The sequence below is a fragment of the Cetorhinus maximus genome, chromosome 22, assembly GCF_964194155.1.
Source record: "Cetorhinus maximus chromosome 22, sCetMax3.hap1.1, whole genome shotgun sequence".
NCBI lineage: Eukaryota > Metazoa > Chordata > Chondrichthyes > Lamniformes > Cetorhinidae > Cetorhinus > Cetorhinus maximus.
Window position 1 is genome coordinate 58,550,208 of NC_135900.1, and position 17,699 is coordinate 58,567,906.

At 43.0% G+C, this 17,699-nt stretch overlaps 1 protein-coding gene across 1 annotated transcript in view; it reads left to right on the forward strand.

Annotated features, from left to right (window-relative positions):
* The first annotated feature begins 334 nt into the window (after positions 1 to 334).
* Positions 335 to 17,699, forward strand: part of LOC144696730 (ADP-ribosylation factor-like protein 8B-A) — a 107,388-nt gene continuing 90,023 nt past the window's right edge. The window contains exon 1 of the mRNA XM_078568388.1: positions 335 to 617. Within this exon, the coding sequence (XP_078424514.1) occupies positions 489 to 617 (129 nt within the window). The 5' untranslated portion in view covers positions 335 to 488. The remainder of the gene's footprint in view (positions 618 to 17,699) is intronic.

Here is a 17,699-nt window from a genome sequence, read left to right on the forward strand (position 1 = left end):
TCTGACAGTGCAGCATTCCCTCAGCCCTGCACTGGGAGTGCCAGCCCAGATTATGTGCTCAAATCTCTTGAATAGCACAACCTTCTGACTGACATTTAAAGCTGAAATGTATACAAGCGGAGAAATTATATCATGTATATGTGTTTTCTATATTGCATGTTATGTTTTACCCTTGTTTACTTATCGTTGTGATTTTAAAAAATCTTTGCATTCCTCATTCGTTTGCTTTCGATTCATTTTGCGTCTCTTTACTCAATCATCTTATCGTGTCTGGGGGAATTTAAACTACAGCAGTTGACATCTGGACACATTCCCCTCCCTACAACTGGGCAGCTGATGTGACGCTCCACTCCCGCTTGACTGTCATATGATCGCAGGCTGCGGAGCTGGAGAGAGAGAAAAGCTGAACCTTAACTGGAAGAGAAATTCAGGGAGGAAGAGCAGCAGAAAGTAGAGCTGCGAGCTGAGGCTGCAGGGGACTAGGGAAGATGAGCATGTTGGTGCTGATCAATAAGTTGCTGGACTGGTTCAAGTCCCTGTTCTGGAAGGAGGAGATGGAGCTGACCCTGGTCGGGCTGCAGTACTCGGGCAAGACGACGTTTGTGAATGTGATCGCGGTACAGTGAATCCACTTAACCATTAACCAGTGCCTCTGCTTCATTGTGTGTTTGCTAATTATTATTATTCATCTCTTGTCATCCCTGACAACTAGGAGTGGAAGCAGGCCCTGACTCCGGGGCACAACCTCTCCCTCTTTTCACCTCCCCCACCCCTTCCCATTGAAACCACTCACTGTGTAGAAACGGAAAGCTGAGAGCTGGCTGACCCTTTTCTGGACGAGAAGCTCAGGACGGGCTTGACTCTGCGGCCTTGCTGGGTTTGCTACCTTGTTCAGGCGTCAGTGAGGGAGCAGCCCCGCTCCCCTCAAATCCCATCTGCTCGCACTAAATCTCTCCTAGAAACAGGCTTATCATCATACCCTGGCAATGATCACATTTTATGGTGCTTTGCTGTTTATTCTCGTCAGAATATATTGTTTACAGCCATTAGTACACATATTTCGTTGGCTCTGCACCCCACCCCACCCCAAATGTGATGGACATCAATTTATGTGTGTGTTTGTTTATATGTGTATATACACACACATACACATTGTGCTGTCATGTGTGGTCCAACTGAGCCAAATCACCTGGTGTTGCACAAGCCCTTCCCAGAAAATAAGAAATTATCAATCTTACAAATCATATATAATGCATTGGTAGAATCACTGATGATTTTCAATTATGAATTCTGTGGTGGGATGATACATTAGAAGTCAATATTTGTATCCTCGCCCTTTTCAACATTTTAAATGACATATTCTGGTCTTACAGTAATTAAGTTTAATTTTGATACCCTACCATTCCCCCTTTAACTGAACAGTAAAAGATCATCCCAGCTTCCAGACAAACCTAAATCGATTTCTGTGGATCTTTGTAGAACTTAAGCTGAATGTGAGGGAAAGAATAAATAACATTTCTTTGCTCAAAAATGCTAAATAAAAGTTTATTTTAGTGCAAAATTCCTCCTCCTCTGCTATGTGACGATGAAATCCATTGCCATTTGACAAGCAGGTTATTTGTCAAGCTGACCTCTGTGTGCTAAGTATATACTGTAATTGGATAAAATAATTACAGCAATACAGTAACAACCAGTATATAGTGTTTTGAAAATGCACCGAAATCCATATTTGTTGCAGATGCAATTTCTGTATTTTTGGAATATATTATACTCTATTTCATATATTATAAAGGAAAATAAACACTGGTTTAGGATTCTATTCTTTAAGTTTCAGTATAAATTATGCATAAATTCATCTCGTTCAAGTCTTGTTGAGAAGAATGGTCATAAGACCTGAAACATTAATCCTACCATCCTTACTCTCGAATGCTACCTGACATCTAAACATTTCCAGTATTTTCTGATTTTATTCCAAAATATTATTGCCCATCCAGTTTTCTTGATGTGTAGGCCAGTTTTTTTTTTTGCTTTTCACCCGCCTCTCCTTAGGATGCTGACTCATCAGCAAAAAACGATAACTGACTATCTGGTCATTATCCTATTCCTATGTGACTGTGACCAAGGTAAACTATCCCTCCTCGTCCTTCTCGATCTGTCTGCCATCTTTGACATCGTTGACGACACCATCTTCCTCCAATTCCTCTGTTCTGTCATCCAACTGGGTGGGATTGCCATTGCCTGGTTCCATTGCTAATTATCCATTCATCGCTAGTGAATCACCAGCAGTGATTTCTCTACCCTTTTTCACGCTGTTACTGCTAGGGTTCCCCCAAGATTCTATCTGTGGCCCCCTCCAATTTCTCATTTACATGTTGTCTTTCAGTGATATCTAAAAACACATCAAGTTCCACATGCAGCTGTTCATCAGCCACCTTTCTTGACCCCCCTCCCGCTGCCTCTGATACGTCTGTTGCCCACTGCTTATCTGACATCCAGTATTGGATGAGCAGAAATTTCCTCCACCTAAATATTGGGAAGACTGAAGTCATTGTATTTGGTCCCTGACACAAACCCTGTTCCCTAGATATTGACCCCATCCCCCTCCCTGGCTACTTTGAGGCTGAACCAGATTGTTTGCAACCGCCTACTTCCACTTCTTAACATCAGTCGTTTTCACCCCTTCCTCAGCCCATCAACTGCTGAAAGTGTCAAAGGCACTAGTTAAATATAAATTGTTGTTGCTGTTTGTGAAACTTTGTGCACATGTTGACTGCTGTGTCTCTTACAACACAACAGTAACTGCATATCAAAAGTTTTTTTTAGGAAAAAATATATTTTATTCATAAAATATCTGAAAGAACATTACAAAACATTTCTAAATGGCCATTACAAATAGTGCAATCAGATTCAACTTTTACACATGGATCACGTGGTGCTTCAGTACAATCAATGAATATTACAGTCATTTCAACATGGTCGTTACAGACAGTCAGTGCAATCGTATTGGAGTTATTGACTTACATCATGTTGCACTCTGAGGTGCTTCAATACAATTATGATACATTCAGTATTCACTACATACAATCTTTGTGAGTCATACAGCCTGAGGGGTCTATACATTTCCCAGCCCCTCGGTGCACTATGGCAGAAAGGTCTTAGACAGCAACCCTTTCCCCTTGTGCCCTTGAGGCGGCTACCCCAAGCTTTAATGCATCCCTCAGCACATAGTCCTGGACTTTGGAATGTGTCAGTCTGCAACACTTGGGCGGGGCCAACTCTTTGCACTGGAAGACCAACACATTTCAGGCAGACCAAAGAGCGTCTTTCACTGAGTTGATGATCCTCCAGCTGCAGTTGATATTTGTCTTGGTGTGTGTTCCTGGGAACAGCCCATGGCGCACAGAGTCCTATGTCACAGCACTGCTCAGGATGAACCGTGACAAAAACTACTGCATTTCTCTCCAGACCTTCTTTGCAAAGGCACATTCCACAAAGAAGTGAATAACGGTCTCTCCCCCACCACAGCCACCTCGAGGACAATGTGCAAAGGGTGTGAGACTCCTGGTGTATAGGAAGGATCTGACGTGGAGGGCCTTTCTCACCACCAACCAAGCTACATCTTGGTGCTTGTAGGAAAGTTCTGGCGATGAGGCATTCTGCCAAATACAGAAACTGCATATCAAAAGTTCTTAACTGACTGTAAAGCTATTTCTGACATCCTGAAGTTGTGAAAGGCGCCATATAAATGCAAGGTCTTTTTCTTCGTACTGCAGTAGGGTGCCACTGGCAGCCCTTGTCCCAAATGGCTATTCTTCATTTGTGATTTGAGCAATGACTACTAATGTGCAAATTGTTCATGGAGGTGATCCCAGTGGAAATCCACTTTGTTCTTTTCCAACTTCTGTCCAACAGGCCTTTCCTAGCCCAGGAACACGAGGCTGATTGTGGTGCCTCTATTGCTGACTGGCTAAGATTAAAGAGCTCAGCAGGACCAAGGATTGAAATCTGGGATCTTTCTAGCATGTTTAGTTCTATGCCACACTAGGTGATGCCTTCACAAACTGAGCATTGAGGGAGCTTAGAAATGACCCTCTAGAACTTCACTGCCCTACAGATTTTATGAGATTATTTCACATTAATAATAATTGAGAAATTAATAGTATGCACCTATAGGTTTGCTTTATAAATGCAAGTCTTTCTTTCTGTCTGTACGTCTGTTATGGCAAATGAGGTTTTTTCCTTCCTTCATTCCCACATGTGAGGCTGGAAGGCAAATAACAGTAACTCCTGAGTGCTTCTTTTTTACTTTTAATTTCTTTTCCTGAAGCTGATATGTGGCTTAGTATTATTTAATCAATCTGCAATCACCTCCTTGCATGCAAAATAAATCCAAGTGCCAAAGGCAGTTTTAAATTGGCAGCCCATTTTTTCTGTGCACAATATATCCCATAAATGGTGTACCATCATGGTGAATATGATTCCATCCAATCCTCTTGCAGTGGCATTTTATGGCCTGAGCAAAGCTTTAAAATGTTAATGGCTTGTAGCTCTTATTTGCATTCTTGCTTCAAATACTGATTAGCACATTCTACTTCCCTTTTATCCAAAGTATGTTATGTGATATCGATTGAAATGATTAATTCTAATCGTGCTCCCTATGAGCGTTTGCTTTCTTGTGAAAAATTTAAATCAAATCTGTGAGAAAAGTTGTTCGTGATCAGAATTACCTTACTTCTTTTAATCCTTATTTAGAATTTAATTGGCTTTGTTTGTATTAGAAAGATAATTTTGCAGTTCAAGCTCATTCTTTATGTTGTTTGTCATTTCCATTTTGTATTGATCACCCCTCCCATAGTAGCGTATCTACTATTCTTCCTGTGATTTCAGGATTCATTGCAGACTTGAGCTCATTATCTAGGCTGACACTTCAATGTAGGACTGAGGGAGTGCTGCATTATTTGAGATACCTTTTTCAGATGTGATGTTAAACTGAGGTTCCATATACTTGCTTGGTATCCCATGACACTCTATAAAGATGAGCAGGGTGTTTGTGTCCTAGTTAATTAATTCCTAAATCAGCTAATGTCACCAAAAGTACATTTGTTTGCTATTTATGGGACCTTGCCAAATGCAGATTGGCTGCCATGCTACACAAATGCCGGACTGGTTTCTACTTTTCCTGCCTGAGTACTTTGCTTCTTCCTGCTTGAATGGTTGGCTGTGAAGCCATTCACTTTGACAAGAGTGATGACCATGTACATCTATCCCTAATCAAACATTGTTAACTCATCGTAAAATATGGCTGGCTAAGACATTACATGACTTTAACTTGGCTCCTAAACCTTGAAATTTAAGTTGAAGAAAATCTATGAGTCTGATAGAAACAAAAATACCTGGAAAAACTCAGCAGGTCTGGCAGCATCCGCGGAGAGGAACACAGTTAACGTTTCGAGTCCGTATGACTCTTCAACAGAACTAAGTAAAAATAGAAAAGAGGCGAAATACTTCTCTATTTTTACTTAGTTCTGTTGAAAAGTCTTACGGACTCGAAACATTAACTGTGTTCCTCTCCGCGGATGCTGCCAGACCTGCTGAGTTTTTCCAGGTATTTTTGCTTTTGTTTTGGATTTCCAGCATCCACAGTTTTTTGCTTTTATATATATGAGTCTGATAGGTTGGTTACACACTGCAGGGGGGGAAAAAAAGTCCTTGACATTGGATGACTTCTGATCCTTGAGCAACATTTGGTAATTTAGTCGATTGATCAGTAAAACCTGTGTTGGGCACTCTGAAGTGTTGGCACGGTTGAGCTATATTCAAGAAAATACACCAGAAGGTTGGCCTAAATCCTTAGTTCAAAATCTTATAAGTAAGGCGCTCAAAATTCATCAATGATTGAAATCCTAGCTTCCATCCATAAAACTTTCCACCTATCGACACAACTATTGTTAATTCTTCTGTGTGAGTTTTATCACTTTCTTTGCAAACCAGTTAAGATGCCATTTCTTGTCCCACCAGAATCTAAGGAGGCATTCATTGTGTGATCTATGCTGTCAAGGATCACTGCATCTTGTATGCTGTCTTAAGAGGACAAACTGCCCAGTTCTTTTTGCTAATAGTTATGCTATTTAATAGTTCATTTTTCTTGATTACACTTCATTTTGATTTGATCTGTACTGGACTTACCTGATCACTTGTGACCAACTGTGAATGTAGCATTCTAGCAATGTATTCTGACTTTTTACAGATGTTGTCCAGCTTCTTGTTATCTTCTTCGACATTCTCAAAATAAGACTTTTGTCCCGGCCAGAAGACAGAAAGGAAAATACTACATTAACTTGGCTACTTTATAAAGTAACTAATTTTTATTTTAAAACTGGACAGAGGAATTTCTAACTTTCAGAAACCAGTAGGGCCCTCATTATCTTTAAAGAGGTGCTAATGCCCTCTGTGGCGGCTGACAATCAAATTCCAAAGAAATGCACCCTTTACATATCTAAGGCAGAGCTCCGGCCAACAGAGAAGGTATGTCTGTAAAGGACAAAAGGGATCCTGACCCTGACCCTATTAAGCACGTCAAGATCCCAGACCTGGAAAAATAGATCCCTTGTCCAGCACCCAGGAGAAGTGGGAAGTATGTCACATGATCTCCCCCAAGCTGCTAGAACCTATAATATTACTGTGTGGAACTGAACCCAGGCAGTCTATCATTTTACCATCTACCAGGTAGCAGCAGAAGGAGGCCTGTCCAGGTTTAAAATTGCCTGGGCCTCATCTACACTGAATTGCTGGAATATTGGAACTCCTGTATTGGTGCCTATAAGACTCATTCATCTCCACATGCCTTCTTACATTGGGGAAGTCCTTGCTTCTGGAAAGATGGATGACCCTGCAACAGTTTCAGCCTGTGAACCTCTGATTCTGGACTCTGGTCTCATGTGAAACCATAATTCTTATTTTTATCATAGTCTTGCCATGTACCCCTTTCTTTCCCTTATCCCTCTTTTATTGCATGAGTGCAAACAGAGGCAGGCATTGCAAAACCCCTTCCCGTGTTTTGTTTGTGTGTAAAATAAACCAACCCTCTTACTTTACCTTATCTCAAGTTTGCTGTGGGGTTATTAATAGAGGATTGAATCTCTCCCAAACTGAAGGGTTGGGGAAAACATGACACCACTTATAAAGGCGGAAATCAGAAATCAAAAACACCTTTCTGTAGTGAGAGGAAAGATCGGGCTGTTTAAATTAATCCCCTTCCTGTCTATGACACTTTAATAAAATAACTTGAAACCCTCACATATCCACAACTTGTAGGGTAAGAGGGAGGCAGTGGAACAGTGGTATTGTCACTGACTAGTATTCCAGAGACTACTGTTTTGGGGATCTGGGTTCAAACCCCACCATGGCAGATGGTGAAATTTGAATTCAATCAAAAAAATCTGGAATTATAAGTCTGATGATGATCATTGCTGATTGTTGTAAAAACCCATCTGGTTCACTAATGTCTTTTACGGAAGGAAATCTGCTGCTCTACATGTGACTCTAGATCGACAGCACTCTGAGCAAGGGTAATTAGGGATGGACAATGTTGGCCTAGCCAGCAACATCCACATCCCATGAATGAATAAAAAAAAGATTCTGGTTTACTTTTGTTCTATCCTTGAGTATGGTCCTCAATATTCATCGTTGATTGAAATCCTGGCTTCCATTCATCAACACAACATAATAATTTGTGTGTGTGAATTTTGTCATTCCTTTTGCAAATCAGTTAAGGTGTCTTTGTGTCATTAGATTTTTTTTTACCCACTTTTCCTATTGAGTTTCACACCAGTACTTCAGATTTGGTTTACCTCCTAACGTTTTAAAGAAAATATTTGTACAATTTTAATTTTGCCTTGTGTAATTTTTATTAGACCTAACAATTCTAGCGATATGTGTGGTATTGCTGTTGTGCAAATTACATTTAATTTATATCAGTAGTCAATAATTTGAGAATCATGGGTACTTAACTGGTTCCAACCACGCAGTACGTTATTCATAATGCCTGGCTCTCAATTAAATGTTCACAGCCAGGAAACCGCTTGGAGGATGCATGCTTATGTACATATGCAGAGCTCTGATCCTCTCATGCACACCTGGCATTTATAACAATTCTAAGTTCGTAATTGCCCAAGAGGTACAAGAGATATTCTTCTTGGACCACTTTCTAAACCTGATTGGGCCACGCATCGGGATCCTTCCAGTGTGAGATTGTCTTCTCCTGGACCCTCATACTGCTCCCCTCCAGAGTTAGTTGGGGGACCCAGCTCATGGCTTGTGTTGCCAGTTGTACATTCTTGGGAAGTGGAACTTGCCTTGCAGTAGAAATGCCCTCTTAAATTCTGATGGGATGAGAAACGGCACCTTAACTGATTTGCAAAAGGAATGACAAAATTCACACACACAAGTTATTATGTTGTGTTGATGAATGGAAGCCAGGATTTCAATCAATGATGAATATTGAGGGCCATGCTCAAGGAAAATCTGAAATGGAAAAAAATACCAAAATACAAAGCCTCTCCAACCATTTTTGATGTGGATTATTGGATCTGAGCAATTCAAAAAGTGTTTGCTTGATATGAGAAAGCAGATTCTCATACAATTGTTCATAAACTTAATTTAATTTGGGACGCCTGCTTCTCTGGGACCCCTTAGAATCTGATTTTTATTGTATAGGAGACATAAAGTTGTCAATGAGTGCCATAATATAGGAAGTTAAATACTTTGCCTCATGTACCTATTTACAACTGAACATCTCCCAAGAATTGTGCAAGTGCTGTCATATGAAGGAATACTGTCAATTCAGTAGTTGTTTATCAGATGCCCTGACATTTTTTCTGCCAGTTTTCCCTCTTCTCTAACATTACTTATTTCTTCACTGGGGTAAAGCTCACTGAGTAATAGGCATCCTCCAATTGCTTATTCAAGTTCCTATTGTTCACATGTGATTATGGCAAATAGTTCAACTGTGAAGACATAGCAAGACTGATTTTTGAATGTGGGATGCTCCTGGTTTGGATGGCTTGGAGAAGGAGGCTTGGGGCAGAATGGAACATTCTGGTGACCAAGTCTGGGGAGGGCAGGATAGTCGGCCTGTGGGTCAGGTGAACACGTGTGATCTTTTGCTTTTGAGCTTATTAATTATGCATCTGCAAGGGCTATGTGAATCACATGGTGGGGCAGACAGGAAGTTGCCCATTCCCCCCTGTATTCATGGGGTTTAAGGTCATGGCGCCCAGACAGACATTCACTCAACACAGACCACAAGCTCCGGATTACTCGTCCAAACTCCTTGTGGCCTGAGCTCATACTGGGGAAATTTGCAGATGTGACTGACCGTATCCCAGGGGATTGCCTTCTGTTCATCTCTAGATAAGAGTACTACTGGTGACACACCCGTGGTTAGGCCAATGCTCGCCATTGCAGTGGCCCATGTTCACCAGCCTCAACCTTCTAGAGGCCTGCTGCTTCTTGCTGCTCAGGGCTTTGCTCCTTCTGGCCTTGTGCCAACCAGTGACAGGCCCTCATTCTCCTCATCTGGATGAGAGCCATTACCATGGCAGGGTTGCCTGCAGCCTGCATCATCGACGCCTTAGTGGATGTTTGAACGAATTGAAATGATACATTAAGTGAGCATGTCCTTTACAGGTTTGCTGCCATCTCAAAGCCAGCTGGCCAGTGCTAAGCCCTTTACCTGGCCTCCATCTAGACATGGAATCCTCACCCACCCCTTCCAGGTAAAGGACATCCTGGAGGAGCAGAGATGGGTGTTCCTCCCGTTCATACATGACTAGGTATGGAGACATTGCTCTTTGAGCAGGGTGATTGGAGCCATATGCAAGAAGCCTCACATGGACACTTTTCCGCTTGTCTCCATTACCCTCAAAACTCTATAGAGAGATCACTGCCTTGGCAGCATAGAACACTAATCACATGATCCCTTGTCAGGCATGACCATTCACACGGGAGGATGGAGGTTAGGAGTTGCGAGTTGTCTGTCCTCCACCAGTTGTGCCCCTTGGAGGCATCCACCTCCCTCCCTCCCTTCATCTCTGCCTCTGACTGCAGCATTTGGAAAATGGCATAGAATGAATGGCAGCTCCATATTTGCTGTGATTTTAATGTCAATAAACCTGATGCAATGCAGACTTTACCATAGAGAGGAGGACACAACTGAGCATCTTTGACACCCAGTTGCCTTATAATTATTAGGGTGTCCCTTTAGTCAGCCAATTGTGCTGAGCTTGAACTCCACTCACCCGAAAAGACCCTCCTCCCACATCGAGGGATTTCATTGTCTGGCTAACTGTGCCTTTAAGGTCAGTTTGGAAAAATGGTGCAAGTCAGCTTTCAAACTCTCTCCACCACCTTCTACCCTCCCCGTCACCCACCAACTTCCCCATCACCTGTCACGATTCCCCTCCACATGCCTTTCCTCCTCACAGAGCCGATACCCATTATCATCCCCACGCCCACCCTGACCCTGCCCCCTCACATTATCCGAGCCACCTGTTTTGTACCCTTCTGTGACCCACCCAATGAGATCCTCATCTACTAGACTCTCACCCTGGACTTGTTACTCTACCGCTTTCCACTCTCCCCCTCTGACTGTGACTATTCCCTCTTATCATTCCCCCTCAACCCCCCTTTTCCCCCAGACACTCCTCCCTCCCCAACTTCCCTGGACACTCCAGCCTCTCTCACTTCCCCAGACACTCTCTTCTCCCGTTCCCCCGTAAGCCTACCTTCTCTGTCCTGCCTTCGCTCCACTCTTTCACCCTTTGTCTGCCTCCCTTGTCCAGTCTTGGCACAGGGTTTGCTCATGAGTAAAGTTATGTGATGTCCCCAAGAAGGAGAAAGCAACATCTACTGACCTCAAAGTTATGGAATAGGTGAAGCTCGCTAGGCACACGTCACTTATGTAATCACAAAACTGAACGTTCTAAATTCTCGCTGGTTGGAGACTTAATTTGGCGGATTAACTTAATTCTGGTGAGGTGGCCTTTTAATGAGCATGCATGAGATGCTAACGAATGCAAATTGTTAATTGGGATACTCGACCCGCCTTTAACCTGTCTTAAGTCGAGAGAACAAAATTCGCAATTTATCCTGCCGCCGGGAAAGAGATTTTTTGCCTCCCGCTAAATTAAGTGCGCCCACCCGCCACGATTACCACCGCTGGCAGGGGAGAAAAATTCCACCTTTGGCCTTTGATTATCGGGAATTGTCATTTAAGATTTTGTTAATGTCTGATAATGCCTAACGCAGAGTAACAGTGCCACCTTATTTGTGTGGCCCTCCTCTCATAACCAAATCCATGAGTGCTGATTGACATCCAGCAGGAGGAAGACTGGGAAGAGGGAGATTTGAAGTGACAGCATTGAAGGAAGAGAGTTATAAGGTGGAGATGATGAGGGTGAATCGGAGTGGTGGAGCAGAGTTGTGTGGAATGGTAAGTGAGATAGTGTTGGAGGAGCAGAGAGTGTGGGAAGCTGGGCTAATGGGCAAGAGCATGCAGGAATTTGAAGGTAGGAATATGGATCTTAGTGCTTTAGAGTACAATGTGTCAGTGATACTAGACACAAATGGGTGTGCTGGGAATTCAGGCCTTAGTGGATGTGAGAACCCAAGTTGAATCATTCTGAATTAAATTGTTTATGGAGGGAAGGTAGCAAGGCGGATACTTGAGAAGTTCAGCTTTGATGACTTTCATGAAGGTTTTAGTGGCAGAAGTTGTGGTGTGTGGGGGGTGGTGCATAGAGGAAAGGTGGGTGACTTTTAATTGGTGAAAGAAATTGACCCTAGTAGCTGAACTTTGGGGATGAGTGGCACATTGAGGGTCTGCATCTCTGGTTTAGTTTGAAACTGCATGGGGTTGAGGCCTGAGGCACTCAGCTTTGATGGTTGGGGTTTCAAAAGCAAGAGAGATGGGGTAAGACTCTGACTATTCAAAATCCAGTATCTTTTACCCAAGATTGGATCATGTGACTCTTTCTCTCTAAGAGCTTCATAAAAGCAGCTTCTGTCCTTTGCAAATGCAACACATTAGCTGCTGTAAGTCAGTGTCCTTTGCTTAGGAAAAGTGGTCTTTTCAACAAAGTCCAATACATATGTATGTCCAGCTGTTGGTATTATAAAGTAAGATATGTCCAGTCGATGTCATTTTAAATTAATATTTTATACAACACATCTTCATAACAATGCCCATACTATCTGGGGATATGAACAACCACGGAATGGATTGAGGAGGAGGAGGGAAAGGAGGTTGGAAAGATAGACTCCAGGGGAGTTGCCAAGTGTGGGAAACAATGCAAAATGGGAATAAGGCTCTTTGCTGAGGCAGAGCCAACAGCGAGAGCTGAGGTGGATGTGGTGAAGGGTTCCAGTGATGAGGCAAAAGGAAGCCATAAGCCTGTCCAGGAGTGACTAGAGCCTGAGGAATTTAATGAGAGAGTCAAGGGAGTGGGAGTGTGTGGGTCAGAGGTAGCTTGTTAGGAATGGGTGATTATGATAGATTGAGACATTGAGTTGGGAATGGATAGAGGGTAGAGGGAGAAACAAGGAGAGTAAAGGCAAAACAACATGGGTCCAGCACAGCTGCCAAATGTTTGAGAGAATATGTTTAGAATCTTGAACCAATTTTTATGGTAATTTTCATTTCACTTACTGTACATGCTGTGTTAAACCACTTCAAATTGTAGGTTGAAATTCAAAAAATATACATGAGCACAGTTGGTATACAGATGATCACCAGCAAAAGATTCAATATATCAAGCTTAAAGAGCAAACTTTTGAAATTATTAAAAGGAAATGTTGCAGCTGACTTCACGATCTAGTTCACTTTTTTTAAAACCAGATTGCATTTAATCATGCAAATTGTAACAGTCATGTAACTGTTCTAAAGCGTGTTGAGCTCAGTATCTTCATTTATCTTTTTTTTATTCATTCACGGGATGTGGGCTTTGCTGGCTGGGCCAGCATTTATTGCCCATCCCTAGTTGCCCTTGAGAAGGTGGTGGTGAGCTGCCTTCTTGCACTGCTGCAGTCCATGGGGTGTAGGTACATCCACAGTGCTGTTAGGAAGGGAGTTCCAGGATTTTGACCCAGCGACAGTGAAGGAACGGCAGGATGGTGAGTGACTTGGAGGGAAACTTCCAGGTGGTGGTGTCCCTATGTGTCTGCTGCCCTTGTCCTTCTAGATGATAGTATCATGGGTTTGGAAGGTGCTGTCTAAGGGGCCTTGGTGAATTCCTGCAGTAGATGATACACACTGCCACTACTATGCGTGGTGGTGGAGGGAGTGAATGTTTGTGGATGTGGTGCCAATCAAGTGGGTTGCTTTGTCCTGGATGATGTCAAGCTTCTTGAGTGTTGTGGGAGCTGCACTCATCCAGGTAAGTGGACAGTATTCCATCACACTCCCGACTTGTGCCTTGTAGATGGTGGACAGGCTTTGGGGAGTCAGAAGGTGGGTTATTCGTCTCGCGATTTCTAGCCTCTGACCTGCTCTTATAGCTACAGTATTTATATGACTAGTCACAGTATTTATATGGCTAGTCCAGTTCAGTTTCTGGTCAATGGTAACCCCCAGGATGTTAATAGTGGGGAATTCAGTGATGGTAATGCCATTGAATGTCAAGGGGTGATGGTTGGATTCCCTCTTGTTGGAAATGGTCATTGCCTGGCACTTGTGTGGCGCAAATGTTACTTGCCACTTGTCAGCCCAAGCCTGGATATTGTCCATGTCTTGCTGCATTTGGACATGGTCTGCTTCAGTATCTGAGGAGTCGCAAATGGTGCTGACCGTTGTGCAATCATCAGCGAACATCCCCACTTCTGGCCTTATGATGTAAGGAAAGTCATTGATAAAGCAGCTGGAGATGGTTGGGCCGAGGACACTACCCTGAGGAACTCCTGCAGTGATGTCCTGGAGCTGAGATGACTAACCTCCAACAACCACAACCATCTTCCTTTGTGCTAGGTATGAGTCCAACCAGTGGAGAGTTTTCCCCCTGATTCCCATTGACTCCTTGATGTCAAACTTGGTCAAATGTGGCCTTGATGTCAAGGGCAGTCACTCTCACCTCACCTTGGGAGTTCAGCTCTTTTGTCCACATTTGAACCAAGGCTGTAATGAGGTCAGGAGCTGAGTGGCCCTGGCGGAACCCAAATTGGGCATCAGTGAGCAGGTTATTACTAAGCAAGTGCCGCTTGATAGCACTGTTGATGACCCCTTTCATCACTTTATTGATGATGGAGAGTAGACTGATGGGGCTTTAATTGGCCGGGTTGGATTTGTCCTGCTTTTTGTGTACAGGACATAACTGGGCAATTTTCCACATAGCCGGGTAAATGCCAGTGTTGTAGTGGAACAGCTTGGCTAGGGGCGCGGCAAATTCTGGAGCACAAGTCTTCTGTACCATTGCCAGAATATTGTCAGGGCCCATAGCCTTTGCAGTATCTAGTGCCCTCTGCTGCTTCAAGCCAATGGACTTCTGAACCAACATCAAGATCACAGATGCTCCAACATAACCTGGTTAAGGGTGCAATTTAGGTTTAAAAAATTCTGCCATCTTTAAAGCTATTTCATTCGATACCACCCAAATTAAGTTGATATGTGGAAGGATATCAGGTGGAAACTCAGGGCAAAATATCTTTCTACTACAAGTATGCTGATATCCATGTCAAATTTCAGTGCTACAGCTTTTATTTGTATTTTTACATGAGGTCCAACACAAGAGATATACTTCCCTTTATAAACTCCATGGGTTTAATAAGTGTTGAACCACCTGAAGCACAGTCGTTTATGATTTACAAGCAACTTTGCTCTAATCCACTACATGCAAGAGTAGCTCATTGCGTTCTGCAAGTTATGTTACATCCACTGCTGCTACACCGTAGCCATTAATGTTTGCATTCACGAGGTACAGAAAATGCCAGGTAAAAAGAAAATCAGTGCCCATGTGACAAGAGTCAGACAAATGCCCCTTCTGAAGCCAAATCAGTTATTGCAAGGAGGCAGTTCCTCAGAAACAGCAGAAGGGGTTCCAGACATAGAATGAAACTTAATACTGTGAAGCAAAACAAAATCTTAGTTCGTTCCGACACAGTAAGTAAACACTTTGAACACACTAGGCTTGCATAGAAAAATACGGCTTCATGGACAGGAGACAAGAGGGCTGCCAGTGCGTTCTTTGGGCTGGACTCTCGGATGTGAAACTATCCTCAGAGGTGAGGGAAAGATTCAAAATAAAATCAAATGGAAACTTAAAATAAGGAGGCGATGGCATAGTGGTATTGTTGCCAGACTAGTAATCCAGAGACCCAGGGTAATGCTCTGGGCACCCAGATTCGAATCCCACCATGGGGACCTGATCTGCAGTGATCAGTAGTCAATTGAATTTACTGACTGACCCAGGGATATTCCTCCTGTTGTTGCTGCAATTATTTTAAGTTCAATTTAAATTCGGCCAATTGAACTGTCTTTGGTTTAAGACCTGTGACCAGCAGTCAGTTGAAGCCACACAGGTGCATCCTCACTGCTTCAGTGACTAGTGAATTGAAGTGATCAACAGCCGACTGTCACCACAGGACAGAGAGAATCTTCAGCCCCACTTGAGGGAATTTTCTTTTCCCTGCATTTTACAGGGCCCCAGTGCAAACTTCACCTTGGCAAAACTGGCGGGCCCAGCACATTCTGGGTGCATGTTTCTGATTACATCCTCAGTGGAGACTCCAAGCCAAAGGCTGTTTTTACTGTTTTGCTTGTAGATTAGTTTGCTGATCCCTACACGGAAGAACAATAGGATCACTCAGCTTCAGACCTCATTACATCCTTGGTCCAAACAAGGACAAAAGAACAGAGGTGAGGTAAGAGTGACTGCAGTTGACATCAAGGCAGCATTTCACTGAGTGTGATATCAATGAGCCCTAGCAAAATTAAAGTCAAAGCAAATCAGGAGAAGATCTTTCACTGACTAGCGTCGTACCTGGGGATGTTTGATGCTCCCACAATGTTCAGTGTTACTTTGAGCTCCTCTGATAATGAAGCAGACCATGTCCACATGCAGCAAGACTTGAGCTGATAAGCCACGAGTAACATTTGTGCCACACACATGCCTGGCAATGACCATCTCCAACAAGAGAATTTAACCACCTCCTTTGAGATTCAATTGTGTTACCGTTGCTGAATCCTCCACCATCAACATCCTAGGGTCACTATTGACCTCCAATTTAACCAGACCAGCCATATAAATAATGTAGTTAAAAGAGCAGATCAGAGGCTGGGAATTGTGGCAAGTAACTCATCTCATGACTCCTCAGATCTCTCCACAAGGCACAAGTCAGGAGTGTGATGGCTACTCGCCGCTTACCTGGATGAGTGCAGTTTCAGCAACACCCAAGAAGCTCAACACTATCCTGGACAAAGCAGCCCACTTGATTGGCATCTCATCCTTCACCATTTGCTCCCTCCACTATTGGCCCTACGTGGTTGCAGCATGTATCATCTACACTGCACTGCAGCAACTTGCCGAGGTTTATTCTACAGTACTTTTCAATCCCACGACCTCTACCATGTAGGGCAAGGGCAGCAGGCACAGGGGAACATCACCTTTGCAATTTTCCCTCCAAGTCACACCCCATCCTGACTTGGAAATATATCACCTTTCCTTTATTATCACTGGGACTTCCTCTCTAACATAGATTGCAGCGGTTCAAGAAGGCAGCTCACCACTACCTTCTTGGGGCAATCAGGGATGGGTAATAAATACTGGCCTTGCCAGTGACACCCACATCCCATGAATGAATTGAAAAAACAATCTGTGTACAGCTCGAGTATTCATTATCCAAAACCCTTGGGACCAATTGCATCTCGATTTCAGATCATCTCAGTTTTTGGATACCACATGTAAACTTAACATTACAATAGCCTAAGCCTAGGATAGCTATATTCTAAAGTAAATACAATGGTTAGAAAAGTAAGATGTATCACTAAATGATAAATACAGGGTGTCTGTAATAATTTTCTTTTTGACATGTTGGCCACAAAAATTGTAAGGTTAATAGTGCAGGCAAACGACTAGACTTCCCGTGCTAAAGGTCGATGAGGTTCAAAAAAAATGTGGTTTTTGGATGTGTTCAGTTTTTGGATTTACTGATGAAGGATACTCGACCTGTAGTGCAGACACTCCTATCTACATTGAAATATGCTGGAAGAAGCGTGCAATGCTGATACAGTCCAACAAGCAACTGAGACTTTTAACCTTCAATCATTTTACAAGAATGGTGAACAGCCTTCATAAACAGTGCAATTCCTTACTCTAGTACTTTGGAGAAAAGCACGATGTTTCCTCATGTTTGATAAGCAGATCTATTTTATACTTGGTTTACAGCACTTGTACAAGCTAAAATTTGTTTGTCTGTATCAGACTAGTGCCAACATGAAAGACCGAGAGGAATCACCTAAATGCCCTTGGTGCCTGGCAGCGGTTGTTGACCCTTTTGTTTGAGGGCCCCCTCCTGTGTAATAAAAATTCCATGGAACCCCCGTCGACAACAAGAAGGCTTTTCCTGTACAAAAAATTGTTATACAATTAAATATATAATTCGTAACTTCCAAGCTCCCCAGCATTGGATTGGGTAAGGTACCCCAAAGGTGC